Genomic DNA, 19,370 nt, shown 5'->3' on the forward strand with positions numbered 1-19,370 from the left:
TACTAGGATTAGTCTTCTTGCTTGAGAGAAATACAGGACAACAACAATCCTAATTGCATGTTAGAATTTAATTTCAACCACACCTTAAATATGAGAATATGTTCAGCTAGGAGTGCTAGTGTGTGGTCAATGGTCATTAGCCATATTGTCTGGCAGCTGAAATTGGGATAGTCACTTTTTCTACCAGAGACTCATTGGAAAGCAGGATACTTCAGTTTCTTACGGCTGGTTCAAAATATCAAATATACATAAAAGGATTTCTGTGACTGAAAGAAGGTAAAAATCTGTGTGTCTTCTTCTTTGTCAACCGGTCCATATATACAAAGATCTTAGGCTATAATAAAGGTAACTAAATATACACCTAACAATAATGATAACTAAATATTCTCCTAACATATTTACCGAGATAACGATGGTAACTAAATATTTGCATATTCTCACACACCCCCGCTGTCAAAGCGGGAGGTTTGCGGACGCTTAGGCTGTCGCGAAAATCTTCAAATAGAACCAAGGGAAGACCTTTAGTAAATATATCCGCAATCTGATAGCGCGATAGGACATGTAAGAAATGTACATGACCACGAGCAACTTGTTCACGGACGAAGTGAATATCCATCTCGATATGCTTAGTGCGTTGATGTTGAACAGGATTGCCGAATAGATATATGGCACTAACATTATCACAGTACACCAACGTAGCCTTTCGTATTGGACAACGAAGTTCTAGAAGAAGATTGCGTAGCCAACAAGACTCAGAAACTACATTGGCTAACCCTCCATATTCGGCCTCCGCACTAGATCGAGACATGGTGGCCTGCCGCTTGGCGGACCAAGAGATGAGATTATCACCAAGAAAGACACAATAACCAGAAGTCAAACGCCTGGTATCCGGACAACCACCCTAATCTGCATCCGTATACGAAATGAGAGTGGTGGGTTTAGATGGATAAAGACGCAAGCCATGATCAAGGGTGCCCTTAATATAGCGTACAATGCATTTGGGAGCATTCATGTGGACCTCCATCGGGTTATGCATAAATAGAAAAATCTGTTGCACAACATACAAAATGTCCGATCTCGTGAAAGTGAGATATTGCAGTGCACCTGCCAGGCTGCGATAAAGTGAAGGATCCTTAAATGGTAAGGTAGAAGTGGCACTTAACTTCGGTTTGGTGTCAACTGGAGTGGCACTTGGCCTAAAAGACGACATGCTAGCTCGTTCTATGATCTCTTCGGCATACTTCTTTTGAGATAAAAATAAACCACCTGCATGACGAGTAACAGCTATTCCCAAGAAATAACTGAGTGGTCCCAATTCCTTCATAACAAATTCAGAGTTGAGAAGCGTCATGATAGAATTTCAAAGATCATCAGAGGAGGTAGTCAAGATATAATCATCGACATACAAAAGAAGATACGCCATATCAATACCTTTTCGGTAGATGAACAGGGAATGATCAGACTTGCTGTGGGTGAAACCAATACTAGAAACATAGTCGACAAATAGTTTGTACCAGGCCCGGGGAGCTTGCTTGAGGCCATATAAGGACTTCTTTAGTAAGTAGACATAGTCAGGATGTGTGGGGTCTCGAAAACCCACGGGTTGATGCATGTAGACAGTTTCCTCGAGTGCACCATGTAAGAAAGCATTTTTCACATCAAGTTGGTGAATGGCCAAGCATTAGAGAGAGCTAGACTGAGAACAGTGCGGATGGTCGCCGGTTTCACCACCGGTATAAAAGTATCGCCACAATCCACGTCAACCTATTAAGTTTTGCCATTACCTACAAGTCAGGCTTTATGCCTCTCAAAGGAACCGTCAGAGTTTTCTTTATGTCTAAAAATCCACATAGATCGAATTACATTAACATTAGGTGTGCGGGGCACCAAATCCCACGTCTTATTTTTAATAAGAGCCTTATATTCATCTTTCATAGCCATTTTCCAATTCGGGTCACGTAGGGCAGACATGGGGTTATGAGGAAGAGGAGATTTGGAAGCATGAGTAACGAAGCTGTATTTTGGGTTAGGCTTGACAATACCATGTTGACTCCTAGTAACCGGTTTTTGGGTTGGAAGAGGACAGTGGACTGGTGGGCTTGGGCCGAAAACGGTCGTTAGACAGTGGGGCTGGCGGTAGCATCTGAGGGTGAGGCAGAGGTGGCCATAGGTGGTGGACTGCTAGGACCAATGGGCAGTGGAGTATGGTTGCTGGAAGTTGGGCTTGTTTGCGAGGCTAAGTGGTAGATCACATAAGGAGAGGGACCATCATCCAGAAAGTCATAATGGTGACGATCTAAGGGAGTATGCAGCTTAGCAAATGGAAATTAGGTTTCATCGAACACGACATGATGACCTATGATGATTTTCTTGGATGATAAATCATAATATTTGTAACCACGATGATGGGATAGATAGCCTAAAAACACACATGGGGTAGAACGGGCTTGAAGTTATTTAATGGTAGTAGATGGGAAAAGGGGGTAACATAGGCAACCGAACACCCGAAGATGAGAATAGGATGGGTCTTTGTGATAGAGTACTTTGAGAGAAGATTGATAGGCTAATCCTTTATTGTAACACCCCGTATCGTTAGAGTTCTAGTGGAAAAAAACTGAAGGTTTGAACGTTTTTTGAAAATGGTTGACAGGCCTACTTTGGGAAACCATAAACCCTTTATTAGTTGGGAATTTGGAAAGTACCCTTAATGAAAGTTGTAGTACGTAGAAAATACCTTTCCAGACATATAAGGATCAGGCCAATCGCGGTCCGGATCAAGGAGATATGATCATCTCAAAATGGCTAATAGAGGGGTACTCAGATTCGATAGAATCGGCTAAGTTTTTGATACGTCTGCCTTCCAGCCCAATTTCATGAAAATCTGATGGGAATTTAAGAAAATGTAAAACATGAAAGTTGTATCCCTTTGAAATACATTTCCAACAGTATATTATGAGCCAAAACGGAGTTTTGTGCTAGGAGTTATGCCCATTCTACCTAACGCTATCAGAATGGCCTAAGGCGCCGCCCCAAGCCAAAATTTGTAGAAAGTGTAATTTTTATTAGGGCCTGTAATATAGGCCTAGTGCCCCGCCTTGGGCGACGCACCAGGCCAAATTATGCCTGAAACGTCATTTTTCGAATTTTATGAGTATCCAACTCCGAAAAACTTTTCCGCTTCTTTCTAAACCGGCTTTTTGGAGAGAAAACACTCTAGGTCTTCCACAAAGCATACAAGGTGAGTTCTTACTCAAACCCTATTGATTATTACATCAATCTAACAAAGATTAACGCTAGAATCCTAATATATTCCATAGATTATCGATTGAATCTTCGTCTTGGAAAAAGGAACCCTAGAATTCGAATTCAAGAGGATTGAACTTCAAAAGGGTAATACTTCTACTCTCTAATAACTTATAGTTGTGAATTTGATGAGTTCTTGGAAGAATCGTAAATGGGTTTGATAGAGAGTATCATATGAACTATGCTAGGGTTTTGGATTATTAACTTAGGATTATTGTAGTCATATGGGTGATGAAGAATGATGTTACTTTCATCAAATTGAGATTGTAGAATCACCTAGAAGTAATAGAAGGGGAATTGGGTGAAGAAGCACCAATATGGAGATTGTGGAGCTTTATGTCCACCGAGTGTTTGATAAAATGCTTAGATGACCAAAGCATATATATTATTGCTAATATAGAATCCCTTTGACTTGTATTGATATAGATCAAAGTTGAAAGGATAGACGAACGTTGTATTACGCTTAAAGGCTGGAATTACGGTATGTGAGGCTAACTATCTACGTTAGGGAATGTTCATGATTCTCCCTATACCTCATTCATCATACTTGTCAGTAATTTGACTCAAAATACAATTTAGCCCTAGTTTCATGATATGTTATAGAACTGTTATCTTCTAGGGTTGCAGTTACAGAATTCGTTCATGGTTGTCAATTTGAATATCATGCACTCAGCACGTAATCTTTATAGACTTATGTATTGTTGCCACATGAGTCTCAGTCTAGAAATTTAGTATGCTTAGAAACAGTCAGTGTTTTCAATTCAGTCCAGCATGTCTATTTCAATTCAGCATTGTTCATTGTTATTATGGTCTTAGTCCTTATTAATTAACCATAATTAAACATATGTGATTTTGCCCAAGGGCACAGTACAGTCTTGTGTATACGTATACATGGTCGAGGCCCTTGACTGACGCACTACTAGGCCGAGGCCATAGCATGCAATTATTATTGGGCCGAGGCCCCACATATACAAACATAGATAATACAGATGATTCAGATACAGAGCAGGGAGTATTCATATCTCTACTTCCTTGCTATTACAGTTACAGTTATCAGTTTCAGTTTCAGTACTTTATTGCTTCAGTAGCTTTACATACCAGTACAATTCAAATGTGCTGATGTCCCTTTTTATTGCTTGGGGGCCTGCATCTCGCGATGCAGACAATGACATAGAGGTTGACGATCCAGCTAGTTAGGAGTGTTCGTATCAGCTACTTTGGTGAGCCCCAGCTTCCTTCGGGGCGATATCAATCATGCAGTTCTTACAGCTTTCTAGATAGTTACCTTTTTGTATTCATTAGAGGATTCATAGGCACAGTCCAGACAGTCAGATATTTGTTATGTTAGCCTTGTAGACAGTTATACTCAATCATTCAGTTGTTTTGGTTTAGCCATGTTGGCTATTTTCATATATGTTCAGATTGTCTAAGTATTTCCGCATTATGATATTTCAGTCAGACTTTTAGTTAATCAGCATGTGTTAGTTTTATTTTATAAATCAGTTATGTTTTGGTATCACACGTTGATTCAGCCAGCCAGTTAGTTCGCTCGGTCACATGCAGTCAGGAACCGGGTGTCGTGTTACGTCCAGGCCCAGGTTCGGGGCGTGACATTTATAAGGAAGAATGATGAGGAGGTAGGTGGCCATTTGTAATGCATGATGCCAAAACGAAGGAGGTAATGACGCATGAGTGAGTAAAGTGCGAACCATATTGTTGATTGTTCGAATTTTTCTTTCGGTCTTTCCATTTTGTGATGAGGTATGAGGACAAGAGAGGCGAAAATACAAGCCATTAGATTTGCAAAACTCCTAGAATGGACCGTTATCAAATTCCCGACCATTATCACATTGAATGTTCTTTATTTCCCGTTCAAATTGAGTGCGAATGAAATTTCGAAAGACTAAGAAAGTGGATAACCTTTGAGACTTATTTGATAAGGGAAATGCCCACAAAAAATTAGAGTAATCATCCAAGAACAGAACATAATATTTGTGGCCCGAAGAGCTCAAAACGGGAGATGTCCAAAGATCACTATGGATAATATCAAACGACATACATGTTTGTGAATGAGATGAAACAAATGGCAATTTAACCTGTTTTCCAAGAGTGCAGGAATGACAAACATGAAACTTAATCGGTCCATTACATTCAATAAATTTATTTAGCCTAAGGAAGTCAAAAATAGGTGCTCCCGGATGACCCAAGCGATCATGCCACAAATATGAAGTTAAAGCTGCAAAAGAAGATGGTGGTGATAGGATAAAGCTCACCCCGACTATCACATCTCATTAGACGCATCCCCGTCCGGTAATCCTTCACAGAAAAACCAAAAGGATCAAATTCAACAGAAACTGAGTTATCTATCGTGAATTTTCGAACTGAGACTAGGTTCTTGATAAGTTGAGGAGCATGAAGGACATTTTTTAAAGCTAAAGGTGGGTTGGGTGAAGCCAAGTTTGTATGACCATAACCACGAATTGGAATTGAATGACCATTTCCGACAATTATACCACGATTATTGCTCAAATTAAAATAAGACGAGAGATTACCTTGCGCAGATGTCAAACGAGAAGCAGCTGCGGTATCCATATACCAATTTGCATCCGGAGGAGTGACAAAAGTGTGTGCATCACTGCCTCGATGTTGGTTGGAGTGGGCTGAACGTCTATAGAGTAAGCTTGCGGTGGACGTGGCCCAAGTATGCCAGCCTGCCATTGTTGAGTGTTAGTCCTGGGCCTTGGAGTGGTTGGATACGGACAAGGAGGCACCGGCCACGGCATGAAGGGTCATTGCCATTGTTGTGCATTTCCCATCCAAGGCTGCCATTGTTGCTACTGGTCGTGGTGCTGCTGCCGCGTCCACCACCGAAACCACCGTTGTTTCGGCTGCCACTGCCTCTATTGGCACCGCCTCTGCCACAGTTCTTTCCACCATTGTTACTACTGTTTTGATGCTTTTTACCACTGTTATTCTGACGGTTTGGGTGGTTATTTCCAGAAGATGGATTTTCGTCGTAATCCCAAAGAAGCATGGCGGTAGTGGATCCCGTGGCAAGCTGTTTGGTAAAGCTTATTTCTTCAAGAATGAGCATGGAACAGGCTTGATAAAAGAGAGGAAGGGGATTGCTTTGACGGATGAGTGTACCTACCCCCTTATAGGCTTCAGTGAGTCTGGCTACCATTTGAAGGACGAGGCGGTTGTTGGAGGCTGGAGCACCGACGTTCTTGAGTTGATCAGATAGAATCTTGAGTTGTTGACAATACGCGGAAGCATTAGGGAAGTCCTCCATATTTGTGTGAGAAAATTCATGCTCAAGAGTGATAGCTCGAGAATTTTTGTTGTCCTGGAATATGTCACGCAACCTATTCCAAGCATCCATGGTCGTGGAGTCGAGTTCAAGAATAGTATGAAATAGGTCAGTAGAGATGGTAGCATAAATCCATTGAAGAACCGTGGCATCAAGAGTCGACCATAACTCTTGTTCAGCATCGATTTTGGGCACCTTTTCTTTCCCGGACTCGGGTGGAATAATATGGTGAAGGAATCTGTGGGATTTGGCATGGATTTTGAAGAGTTCCGCCCATGTCCCATATTGGACGTTTTCCATCTCGAGAGTAATGCAGATGTGATTTTTGATGTTGGAGACAGCTAAAGATAGGTGGAAGAAGGACTTGGTAGAATTAGAGGAAGAAGAATCAGTCATGGTGGCTGATTAGAGGAGAATGAATATGAGGATGACGCAGGGATGGCAGAAGAGAGAGGAGCAGAATCGTGCCCTAGGCTGATACCATGAAAGAAGGTAAAAATCCGCGTGTCTTCTTCTTTGTCAACCGGTCCTTATATACAAAGATCATATGCTATAATAAAGGTAACTAAAGATACACCTAACAATAATGGTAACTAAATATTCTCCTAACATATTTATAGAGATAACGATGGTAACTAAATATTTCCATATTCTAACAGTGACGACCCAATTTTTTTTTTTGGTAAATAAATTTTTTATATTACCAAAGTGAGAAATGAAGTACAGGGATAAATCATCTGAGCACTGGACAAATGAGCCCCAGTGCTTCAGAACTCCTCTAGCACCTGTCACGACCCAATTTAATAAGTCGTGAAGACACTAACCTCCACCCATTTAGTAAGCCATCAACCCGTTAGAACAATTTAATAAGAAAATTAATGCAGAAACAAAATCATACAAGTCAATTTAAAGTCTTAATAAAGCCGATAGTCATAAAATCATAAGAACAGAGTTACATCGCCCAAAACCTAGTGTCACTAATACAAGAACATACTAAATGAGTACAAGTTTGGGATACAACCCGAAATACTGTCTAGAAAGTTGTTAGAAATAATATCTCTGGTGAGAATTCCGGCGATGGTTCGAGAAGCAATCGAGAGGATGAGTTAAAAAAGAAGATAAGTTAATGACGTGAAAAGTTTGGTCTGAGTTTACGAGGTTGACATCTGTTGCCTATATTAATTTGGCCATCATATTCTTTATGTTACTAGGCTGAACAAATGGGCTCAACACAGCATCACAAAACAAGAAGGAAGAAGGCCCAAGTCTTGTACATACAGCAGCCCAAGATGTTAAAGAGGCATAGGATAGTTATTGTATACATAGTCACACAGAGTAAGTGACACTTTTGATTCTCTATGAGTTGTACATAATTCATAATGAGTTAGTTACATAATATAAAATAAGCAGCATTTAGCCCCTAGGATAATTGTATAAAATTTCATATGCATTGTACAGATTGAATCATCAATTTACAAATCACACTCTCAATATACTAACATGGTATCAGAGCAGGAAGGACCTCGATCCAAGCATCCTTCATTCTATCATCACTGTCAATCTTCTTCTTCTTCAAATAAGCAACTTATAACTCAAAATCTAAATCAATATGGATCAACAAACCCCAGTTGTTATTGGAGCAACTTCCACTTTTGAAAAACAGACTAATATCACTAATGTCATTGATGCAAATCACCCTTATTATCTGCAGCCTTCAAATTCACATGGAATGACCTTGGTTCACTCCAGTTTTTATGGAAAGGGATTTCCAGGATTGAGAAGGTCTGTTCTCATAGCTTTGTCTGCTAAAAAAAACTTGGATTCATTAATGGATCTTACATTGCACCAGCTATGAATTTTTCAGATTATCTCCAATGGAGCTGCTGTAATGATATGGTTACAGCATGGTTACTAAACTCAGTCTGAAAGGACATCAGGGATAGTGTTATCTATTCCAAATCAGCAAAGGAACTATGGATCAATTTAGAACAAAGGTTTGGAAAGTCGAATAGAGCAAAACTCTATCATCTACCAAAGGAGCTGAGTGTGTTAGTATAGCGAAACACATATATCTCAAGATACTTTACTAGACTAAAAAAATCATGGGATGAACTAGACTCATTGAACTCAGATATAGTCAGTATTTATGACTGTATCTGTGAAGGGAAGAAGAAACTAGCAAAATCACTAGAAGACCAAAGAATGATTCAATTCTTAATAGGATTAAATGATGTATATTCACATTCTAGGGGAAACATACTGATGCTTAAACCTTTACCTAGCATGGATCATGCATATTATATGTTATTACAAGATGAAAATCAAATAGAGGTATATGTCAATGCACAGATCCCATCAGATTCAAGTTCATTCATGTTAGCAAATCAAGGAAGGAACATTCAAAAAACTAGAAATCAGACAAGGTACAGAAATGGACCACCATCAACTCTTTTCACAAAATAACATATGCACCTAAGAAGTTTAGAAAGAAAAGCAAATACAGTCCAAATGTGACTTGCACATATTGTCACAAAGTGGGACACAATGAGGATGACTGCCACAGGTTGCATGGTTTTCCTGAGGATTTTCAATTCCCCAATCAAAAAGGAGATGGAGCACAAGCAAAAGCAAATGCAGGAATAATTGAGGAAGTACAAGAGAACTTTGTAATGCAAAATGAATCTACTGCACATGGTCTGATGCAGTTCAGCAAGGAGCAGTGCACAGAAATAGCAAAAATGGTCCATAAGCAGATGCAGCTAGGGAAAACAAGCATATCTAATCCAGAGATCAATGCCATTGCTTGTGCTGGTACAATTTTAAATTATTCAGGATCTTGTTTATCTATTCATAACTCTAAGACTTGGATTATAAATTCAGGGGCATCAGAACATATGTGTTTTGATTCATCTTCCCTTTCATCATTAATTGCACTTCCTGTTCCAGTTAATATCAATCTACCTAATTCCTTTAGGATAACTGTCACACATACAGGAAGTGTACCCATTCTACACAATCTTACTCTTAAGAATGTGCTCTATGTCCTAGATTTTAAGTACAATCTCCTCTCTGTCACTAGGTTATGTATTCAAATTGTTTGCTTAGTATTTTTTACATCCACCGACTGTATATTGCAGGATTATTCTTTGAGGAGAGTCTGAGCTTTTGGTGAAGTAAAGGAGGGACTATATCTCTTACATCCTAAAGTGTCAAGTATTAAGAGTTTAAGCAATGACAGTGTAGTTTCAATTCAAAAAGGAAGTGATTCCAATAGTTTGTCTAGTCTTTCTCTAAATTCAGTTTGTGCCAATGCTATGTCAGATGTAAAGTTTTGGAATGTTAGGCTTGGGCATTTTCCCTTGTTAGTAATGAGAAAGTTTCATTTCATTCATTTCCCTGTTAACTTTGAATATGTGTGTGACATATGCCCAAAGGCTAAGCAAACCAGGTCTCCTTTTCCTATCAGTCATATAAAGTCTACCAGAATTTTTGAGTTGATTCACATAGACACACATGGGTGCTATATAAGCACCCCACTCATGATGGATATAAGTGCTTCCTTACTATAGTTGATGACTATAGTAGAGGAATTTGGACTTTTTTATTAACAAACAAAAGTACTACTTTTCCTGTTCTCAAAACATTTCTGTCTATGGTAGAAAGACAAATTTGAGGTTCATGTTAAGAGATTCACATCTGACAATGCTCTTGAGTTAGGAAGAGGTTCACTTGAGACAATTTTTTTAAAAGAAAAGGGAATTTTTCATCAAAGAAGTTGCACTGCCACCCCACAACAGAATAGGGTGGTGGAAAGAAAACATAGACATCTTTTGGAACTTGCTAGAGGACTATTTTTTCAATCTAAAGTCCCCATATCCTATTGGGGTGAATGTATTTTGACTGCTACCCATTTGATAAATAGAATGCCTTCTAAAGTTCTCAAAGGGAAGAGTCCCTATCAAATGCTTTTTGGCAGAAAACCATGTTACACTTCTTTGGAATCATTTGGATGTCCATGTTATGCATCTACCCTGTCCCAAGATAGGGGAAAGTTTGATGAAAGGGCAAGAAAATGTGTTTTCTTGGGTTATCCTACTAACCAGAAAGGATACAAATTTTTAGATCTAGAGACGAAGCAAATTCTGGTTTCCAGAGATGTGCATTTCCATGAAGAAACCTTTCCTTTCATGACAGATGACCCTACATCATCCACATCTCACACTCACTTCACAAAACCTGACATATCTATTGATTCAGACCCTCAATCCTTTCTCCATTTACCACAATCTTATCCTACCCCATCAGAGACAACTACTGACCATTCTATCTCATCACACCACCCCCTACACCTCAAGCCACGCCCAGTCCTAACCCTACACCATCACCATCACCTAATCCTTCTACTTAATCACATAATCCCAATTCTGTTCCTACCAGAAAAAGTGATAGACTTTCCCACCAACCTGTCTATTTAAAGGATTATATATGCAATAGTATCTATCTCACAGACATCACTCATTCTTGCCTCTCACAACCTACTGTTCCCACTATCTACTCTTTCAATGCACTATCTTCTACCAACCAAAATGTCCTACATGCCATTTCTTCTTTAACTGAAAAAAAAAAAAAAAAGAGTTTTTCAGAAGCCTCTATGCACCCAGGCTAGAAAGAAACTATGAATGCTGAGATTTCTGCCCTAGAATCTAACCAAACGTGGGAGGTGGTGGAACTTCCTAAAGGAAAGAAAGCTTTACCTTGCAAATGGGTGTACAAGATACAACATAATTCTGATGGTTCCATTGAAAGACTCAAAGCTAGACTAGTTGTGAGGGGGGATATTCAAAAAGAGGGAACAGACTACAATGAAACATTCTCCCCAATGGTAAAGATGACCACAGTGAGATGTTTGGTAACTATAGCCACAAAGAAAGCATGAGGTGTTTCCCAATTGGATGTTAACAATGCGTTTTTGCATGGAGACCTACAGGAGGAAGCTTTTATGAAATTTCCTGCAGGTATCTCTCCTCCTAGTCCTAATCATGCCTGTCTACTAAAAAAATCACTTTATAGACTCAAGCAAGCCTCCAGACAGTGGTATGCCAGACTTACAGGAGCCGTCAGTTTTAAAGGATATTCAGCTTCTTTCAATGACTATTCTCTATTTTTTAAGAAGACAGGTGATCTTATTGCTATAATTGCAGTCTATATAGATGATAAACTACTGACAGGGAATCACCTGGAGGAAATTACTCAGATTCAGCTATTCTTAAACTCAGAATTCAAAGTCAAAAACTTAGGGGATATCCATGATTTCTTGGGCATGGAGGTTTTCCGGGAGCCACATGGCTTTATCATTAATTAGAGAAAATTTACCTCAGATCTCATGCTTGAGTTCGATTGCTCTCATCTTCCCAAAGTTTCTTCCCCAATTGACCCTGCACACAAATTTCACAATAAAGATCAAATTTTGCTCCAAGATCCTACAATCTACAGACACTTGGTAGGAAAATTAAACTATCTAACAAATACCAGACCTGATTTGTCCTTTGCTGTGCTCAAACTCAACCAATACGTGCAAAACCCAACTACTGAAAACTTCTCTGCTGCCCTCCAAGTACTCAAATACCTTTCTTTGAACCCAACACAAGGTATTTATCTCTCATCAGCACCCTCTTTCACCTTGAGTACTTATTGCGATGCAGATTGGGGTTCTTGCCCTATTTCTCGCAAATTTGTATCTGGTTTCTATATTACCCTTGGAGGAGCACCCATTTCGTGAAAATCCAAGAAATAAGCATCAATCTCTCTCTCCTCTGCTGAAGTAGAGTATAGATCGATGCGACATGTGACGGCTGAAATAACTTGGTTGCTTCGTCTCCTTGAAGATTTATCTCTCACACCATCTTTGCCGGTGCCAATACACTCGGATAGCCAGGCGGCTATTCATATTACTCGCAACCCCGTTTTTCGTGAATGGACTAAGCATGTTGAGATCGACTTCCATTTTGTCCGCCAACAGTTTTTATCAGGGTTAATTTCACTCTCGTATGTTCCCTCCAAGTTTCAGCTCGCCGACATTTTCACCAAGCCCCTAATTGGGGTTTCTCACCGTGAATTGCTTTCCAAGTCTGGGGTTTCTCCTCTCCCTCCAACTTGAGGGGGTATGTTAGAAATAATATCTCCGGTGAGAATTCTGGCGATGGTTCGAGAAGCAATCGAGAGGATGAGTTAAAGAAGAAGATAAGTTGATGAAGTGAAATATTTGGTCTGAGTTTACAAGGTTGATATCTGTTTCCTTTATTTATTTGGGCCATCATATTCTTTATGTTACTAGGCTGAACGAATGGTCTTAACACATCATCACAAAACAAGAAGGAAGAAGGCCAAGTCTTGTACATACAGCAGCCCAAGATGTTAAAGAGTAGGGGTGGGCATAATTACCGAAAACCGAAAAACCGGACCGAACCGAATTAATTCGGTTTTTCGGTGTTCGGTTTTTCGGGTTTTCAGTTCGGGTTCAGTTTCAATTTTCAAAAATTTCGGGATTCGGTTCGGTGTTCGGGGTTTAGTATTCGGGTTTTTGGGTTTTCGGTTTAAACCGAAATATTATGTATTAGCCCAAAAATATTAAATAGTTAGGCCCATGCCCACTAAATTTAAGTCCAAAATAAATAAAACCCAAGCCCACTTTCATTATCAAAGGTTAGATAAGTACAAAAATAAAAAAAAGCCCACTTTCATTTCATTGTTTTGTATCAAACCTAACGTATCCATCTTCCATTCTTCCATTTTTAGTTCTTCACACATCTGATCTAAGTTCTAACCTAACGTATCCCTATTCCTAATTTAATTTTCACTTCTCAGTTGACTGTCTCATTTAATTTTCACTTCTCACTTCACTGTCTCAGAGCTTCAAACTTCAGAGCTTCACTGTTCACAGCTCCGGCGGCGGCTGCTCTTCTAATCTCGGCGGCTGCTCTTTCACTAGTTGATATGAGTTTCTTGCTACTGTTTTGATTGTTGTAACATGATATGTGGTGGTTGTGAATTTGTTGTAATTAAATGAGTAGTTGTTTGATATCTCTATGTATATGGAAAAAAAAAGACTTTTATCATACCTGGTGGCTGGTGGCTGGTGGTTGTGCTGTTATTTACTTATTTTTCGTTGAGGTTTTGGTTTTTAACGTGCTGGCCTACAAATACAATGCCTTATATTTTCTCTTTAATTTTCGTAGATGGCGGATGAAACTAAATTAAGTGTTGTCGATTCAACTGGTAGCATACCTAATACAGATGATACTGGTAGCAATGATAACTCACTTGACACCCAGGTAACAAAGAAAAGAAAAGAAATGCAATCTAGATCTATTGTTTGGGGTCATTTTGAGAAGATTGTTGTAAAGGGAATTGATAGAGCGAAGTGTAAGTATTGTAAAAAAGATCTTGCTGCTGCAACTGTAAATGGGACAACGGGTTTGAGACAACATTTATTGAGGTGCAACCCATATAAATCCCTTATTAAGCCTCCCACTCAGAAAAAGATACATTTTCCATCTAAGGATAAGAATGTGATAGAGGACCATTGGGAATTTGATCAACAATTAATTAGAAGGGCTTTAGTTGAGATGATAATTATTGATGAACTACCATTTAGCTTTGTAGAAAAGGAAGGCTTCAATAAGTTTATGAGTGTAGCACAACCTCTGTTTCAAATTCCTTCCCGTAAAACAATAACAAGGGATTGTTATGAACGTTACAATGAACTGAGACAAAATTTGAAGAAGTCTTTTAGAGAAGCATGTTCAAAAGTTTGCCTTACCACAGACACATGGACATCATTGCAAACAATTAATTATATGTGTTTGACTGCTCACTTTATTGATAAAGATTGGAAGTTGCATAAAAGAATACTGAATTTTTGCCCTGTCACTAGTCATAAGGGTGAGCACATGGCAGAGACTATTAGTAATTGCCTGCTTCATTGGAACTTGGACAAGGTATTTACTATTACTGTTAATAATGCTTCTTCAAACGATGTTACAGTTAGAGAATTGTCTAAACAGTTAAATATGTGGGGAGCTAATATAATGGATGGTAAGCATCTTCACGTGAGGTGTATGGCTCACATACTTAATCTAATTGTGCAAGAAGGTTTGAAGGAAATTGATGCTTCTGTTAAACGTGTTAGGAAAATGGTAAGGTATGTTAGAGGATCTTCGGCAAGAACAAGAAGCTTTAAGAAATGTTGTGAAGTTCAAAAGGTGTGATGTGCTAAAACATTAATTCTAGATGTGCCTACTAGGTGGAATTCCACCTACGCGATGTTGAACACGACACAAAATTTTGAGAAGGCATTTGATAGGTTTGATTTTTTTGATGAGAATTTTAAAACTTATCTTGCTACTCATGTTTGTGAATATGGAAGTGTCGCAGGTACGCTTGAATGTGATGATTGGGTGAATGTAAGGAATGTGATACTGTTTCTTGAAAGATTTTACGAGCTCACCGTAAAGGCTTCAGGTTCACATTATGTTACTTCTAATGTTCATTTTGAGGATATATGTGAGCTTGATGCATATTTGAAAGCGTGTGTAGCAAGTGAAGATCTTAGTTTGAGTAGAATGGCTGAGCGGATGAGAGAAAAGTTTAGGAAGTATTGGGGTGATCCTGAAAAGATGAACAAAATGATTTTTATTTCTTCCGTATTGGATCCTCGCAATAAGTTTGTGTATGTTAGCTTTGCACTTGAAGAGCTATTTGGGGAGGAAGTTGGAAATAAAGTAAGTGAAGGAGTGTACGATTATATGAAATCTTTGTTTGGAGAGTATCTTAAGAATTATTCAAGAGCATCCCATCATCAATCGTCTCCTTCTCTATCTACTTCATCACATGATACATCTGATGTAACTTGTAGTTCCGGGTCCTCTTCAAGTGAAATCAAATGCTTTGAGAACTAAACTTCACTTGAAGAAACAAAAGGAAGATTCTGGAAGTGGGTGTGCTAAATCCGAGTTGGATAAATACATTGGTGAAGAACAAGAGCCAATAGATGAAAGTGAAACCGCCGTTGAATTTAGTATCTTAGGTTGGTGGAAAGTTAATGCTCCTAGATTTCCTGTTCTTTCAGAGTTGGCACGTGATGTGTTAGCTATTCCGATTTCTAGTGTGGCATCGGAATGTGCATTTAGTACCGGTGGTCGTGTACTTGATTCGTTTAGAAGTTCGCTGACTCCTAAATGTGTGCAATCTCTTATTTGTGTTCTAGATTGGCTTAGGAAAGAGACTAAATCTATTAGTGTGGAAGAAAGTTTGGATCATCTTGAGGAACTTGAACTTGGTAAGATTTTGTATTTTTTTTTTATGTGTTTTATTGAAAAAATAATATACTTTTTTATGTTGTATGACATATTTGATTAAATTATCTTTAGACATGGCAAATAGTGGAAGAGATCCTTGCATTGTTGATGTATGATTGCAATTTGCTTCTTTGTTACTAGTGGTAAGTTCAATACTTTATTTTGTAGTTTTGTTCTTTTATCTTGAAAGTTATTTTCTATCTTTTGGTTTTATCTATTTTTTGTTATTTTCAAGTTCAACCATGCCTTCTAGAGCTCGCTCACAAGTTTGTGAACATTTTGTGATGGTTCAAGACAATGAAGAAGGGCGTAAAGCTAGGTGCTTAACATGCGGTGCGATACTTAATTGTAATAGAGCAAATGACACATCTAGCTTAATGAAGCATATTAAGAGATGTCTTGAAGATAGGCGGATTCACCTTCAACTTTAAGCTTATGTTTTGAATTTGGTAAATTTCGGACTTAATTATGATTGTTATGTGAGACGACGGATTTAACACTTGGTGTTACAACTTATGTTTTGTATTTGGAGCTAAAATTTAGGACATTTATGTTGTTTGGCCGTTTGGCTGCTGTTCATTTTATCGTTATGTTGTTTGTGTTGCTTGTTTTTGTCTTGTACGTTGTTTGTTGCTGGTCACCGTAAAGGCTTCAGGTTCACATTATGTTACTGCTGAACTGCTGAAAAATATTGCTGCTGAAACTGCTGAACTGCTGCTGAAAACTGCTGAAAAATGCTGAACTTTTGCTGAAAACTGCTGAACTGCTGAAAAATGCTGAACTGTTGCTGAAAACTGCTGAAAAATGCTGAACTGCTGCTGAAAACTGCTGAAAAATGCTGAAATGCTACTGAAATGCTGCTGAACTGAAAACTGAAAATTGTTGAACTGAAAATTGAAAACTGCTGCTGAATTGAAAACTGCTGAACTGAAAATTGAAAACTGCTGCTCAACTGAAAATTGTCTGCTGCTGTCTACTGCTGAACTGCTGTTGCTGCTGAAACTGCGCAGCTGCTGCTGAAACTACGCAACTGCTGCTGCCGCTGAAAGCCTGAATTGAAAACACCGAATTGAAAAAACCGAAACCGAACTGAACCAAATTTCAAAAAACCGAAACCGAAAGAACCGAACCGAATTAGTTTGGTTCGGTGTTTGGTGTTCACTTTCAAAACACCGAAACCGAAATAGCTAAACCGAAGTATGAGAAAACCGAACCGAAGAACCGAACGCCCACCCCTATTAAAGAGGCATAGGATCGTTATTGTATACATAGTCACATGGAGTAAGTGACACCTTCGATTCTCTATGAGTTGTAAATAATTCATAATGAGTTAGTTACATAATATAGAATAATTAGCATTTAGTCCCTAGGATAATTGTATAAAATCCCATATGCATTGTACAGATTGAATCATCAATTTACAAGGAAATTTCCAAATCACACTCTCAATATTCTAACAAAGTAAAATACAAAAAACAATAATAGAGGGAAAATCTGGTGCTACGAATCGACATGTAGCTTATCCCGAACGCTCCAGAATAGCCTCCTCAACGAGCAACCGAGTGGTCTCGAGATCCACTCGTAACAGGCACAGAATTTGCACACAAAAAGGATGCAGCAAGTGTAGCATGAGTACGAGAAACAACGTGTACCAGCAGCATCGTCCACCAATCCTAACGAAAACAGAGACTAGGGTTTGTCTTCCGAATACTACTTTCATACTTAACCGCTATTTCTCCACCATAATAATAATCATAATGAGCACAATAATCTCAGGTTACAAGCCTAGGTAAAGCATCTAAATCCTCAAGCCCATCAAGTATCCAATAAGCATTTAAGACAATGCAAACAACCATTCAAATAAGTCATCCAATCAAGGAAATCAACAGAATATTATGATATGCAAATGTTGTGCAATGCAAGACCCTTTTCATCACCCTATACACACACATTCAAATCTATAAATCGTAACCCTTGGGGGACTCACGAGGTCCATTTACGAACTCGAAATTCCTCTCCGGGTTCTAAGCCACATTTGACATCAAATCACAGTACTCATCCCCCGTAGGCTCCAAATCACAATACTCGGCCCTTAGGCTCACATTACCTGTCTCTAGCCAATCTGGCTCAAAATGGCATCACCACTCCGTCCGGAACAATTTCCCTTCGGACATCACAAATGTATCCTCAAAAGCACATAAGATACTATATGAAGCATGAATACGGCATGCACAATGTAGAAACCAAGATAAGTAATAAAGACTAAATCTTTAGCTCTTTTCCACTTTTAAACGAGTATTTAGGAGTGATGAGAACATACAATCACAGATAAGATAGGTAATAAGCATAGAAACAATAAATAAAAGACCTCATATCTCAATCACAGACACAAATCAAACTATGCTATCAGCTAATTGCCAAAACATGACATTCAGACCGAACTATACAATTGAAATTATGAAAATACCCATATCATGGCACCGGTACCTGATACAAAGTGTTCATCACTTCACAAGTATCGGGAACCTCTTTTGTAACTCCATTATCCCCTTTTATTAGTTCAATTTAACCAACCACAATGCTTTAATTAAGGTCAACAGTCTCAACATGCCTGAATTGGAGTCCGATAACCACAGGGAAGCCTTGCCCTTTCGTAGAGCTTCCGAACGATCCAAATCTATTCGAACACGGATTACACGTAAGAATAAAAGTCAATTGATATTGATATTGCCATATAAAGATTCGGGTCTAAAAAGTCAACCCAAAAACTCCAAAGGTCAAAACCATAATTTCATAGGAAAATTAGGTCCAACTATGTCAAAACAATATTTTATGAATTTATACGAACCCAACGACACTCATATTGGTATAGAATATATCCGGGTCCAAAAATACACCCTAAAAAGGAATTTCGAGCCCCGAATGGTAAAATCGAAAATTCAACTCATAATTAGCTTACCCATTATCTAAGGAGTCTAGATATAAAATATGAACCAAACCCAACATCAATTTCATGCTCAATTCGAGAAATCCCCAAAATCCACTTAGGGTTCATAACCCTTCAAAGCCTCATCCTAAATCATGATTCCTAGCATGAGCATCCTCTAATAAATGATATAATCGTAAATGGAAGGTTAGAAACTTACGCACTTGATGAATCTTGTAAATCCCTCAAAAGTCTCCCTAAACTGAGTCTCAAAGCTCCAAAGATGTGAATGAAATGACTAAACTCGAATTGGGAAATTAAATAAGATTTTGCCCTGCGATTAGCGCAGGTACGCTCAAATCCTCACACTGTGAGGTCGCATCTGCGGCCTAAGCCTCGCAAATGCGAGGTCCACTAATTCCCGCCTAAGGCCGCAGGTACAGCCCATTGCACGCAAATGCGGCTCACACCTGCG

At 38.8% G+C, this 19,370-nt stretch overlaps 3 protein-coding genes and 1 long non-coding RNA gene across 4 annotated transcripts; 2 read left to right on the forward strand and 2 right to left on the reverse strand.

Moving 5' to 3' along the window:
• Nucleotides 1–901: 901 nt before the first annotated feature.
• Nucleotides 902–1,351, reverse strand: LOC132620177 (uncharacterized mitochondrial protein AtMg00810-like). Its single transcript, XM_060334871.1, has one exon. The coding sequence runs from the start codon at nt 1,349–1,351 to the stop codon at nt 902–904; it is 450 nt and encodes a 149-aa protein (XP_060190854.1).
• A 4,620-nt stretch (nt 1,352–5,971) lies between these two features.
• LOC132620178 (uncharacterized) lies at nt 5,972–7,073 on the reverse strand. Its single transcript, XM_060334872.1, has one exon. It carries the CDS (start codon nt 7,007–7,009, stop codon nt 5,972–5,974), a length of 1,038 nt encoding a protein of 345 aa, XP_060190855.1. The 5' UTR covers nt 7,010–7,073.
• Nucleotides 7,074–8,222: 1,149 nt separating this feature from the next.
• Nucleotides 8,223–11,088, forward strand: LOC132620179 (uncharacterized). Its single transcript, XM_060334873.1, has 5 exons — nt 8,223–8,395; nt 8,863–9,036; nt 9,177–9,424; nt 9,494–9,708; nt 10,273–11,088. The coding sequence occupies exons 1-5, from the start codon at nt 8,223–8,225 to the stop codon at nt 11,086–11,088; spliced, it is 1,626 nt and encodes a 541-aa protein (XP_060190856.1).
• A 4,787-nt stretch (nt 11,089–15,875) lies between these two features.
• LOC132619193 (uncharacterized) lies at nt 15,876–16,642 on the forward strand. Its single transcript, XR_009574605.1, has 3 exons — nt 15,876–15,950; nt 16,042–16,112; nt 16,205–16,642. It is a non-coding gene; the product is annotated as an uncharacterized LOC132619193 (long non-coding RNA).
• Nucleotides 16,643–19,370: the final 2,728 nt, after the last annotated feature.

This window comes from Lycium barbarum, chromosome 11 (genome assembly GCF_019175385.1).
Source record: "Lycium barbarum isolate Lr01 chromosome 11, ASM1917538v2, whole genome shotgun sequence".
Lineage (NCBI taxonomy): Eukaryota > Viridiplantae > Streptophyta > Magnoliopsida > Solanales > Solanaceae > Lycium > Lycium barbarum.

Excerpts from the sequence above, each read along its gene's own strand:
- LOC132620178 (XM_060334872.1), bottom strand. The coding sequence starts at position 7,009 with ATGACTGATTCTTCTTCCTCTAATTCTACCAAGTCCTTCTTCCACCTA.
- LOC132620177 (XM_060334871.1), bottom strand. The coding sequence starts at position 1,351 with ATGACGCTTCTCAACTCTGAATTTGTTATGAAGGAATTGGGACCACTC.
- LOC132620179 (XM_060334873.1), top strand. The coding sequence starts at position 8,223 with ATGGATCAACAAACCCCAGTTGTTATTGGAGCAACTTCCACTTTTGAA. Across the intron at positions 9,425-9,493 it reads CAATGCCATTGCTTGTGCTG|GGGCATCAGAACATATGTGT; the intron begins GTACAATTTTAA and ends TTATAAATTCAG. Across the intron at positions 9,709-10,272 it reads CTAGGTTATGTATTCAAATT|AAAGACAAATTTGAGGTTCA; the intron begins GTTTGCTTAGTA and ends TGTCTATGGTAG.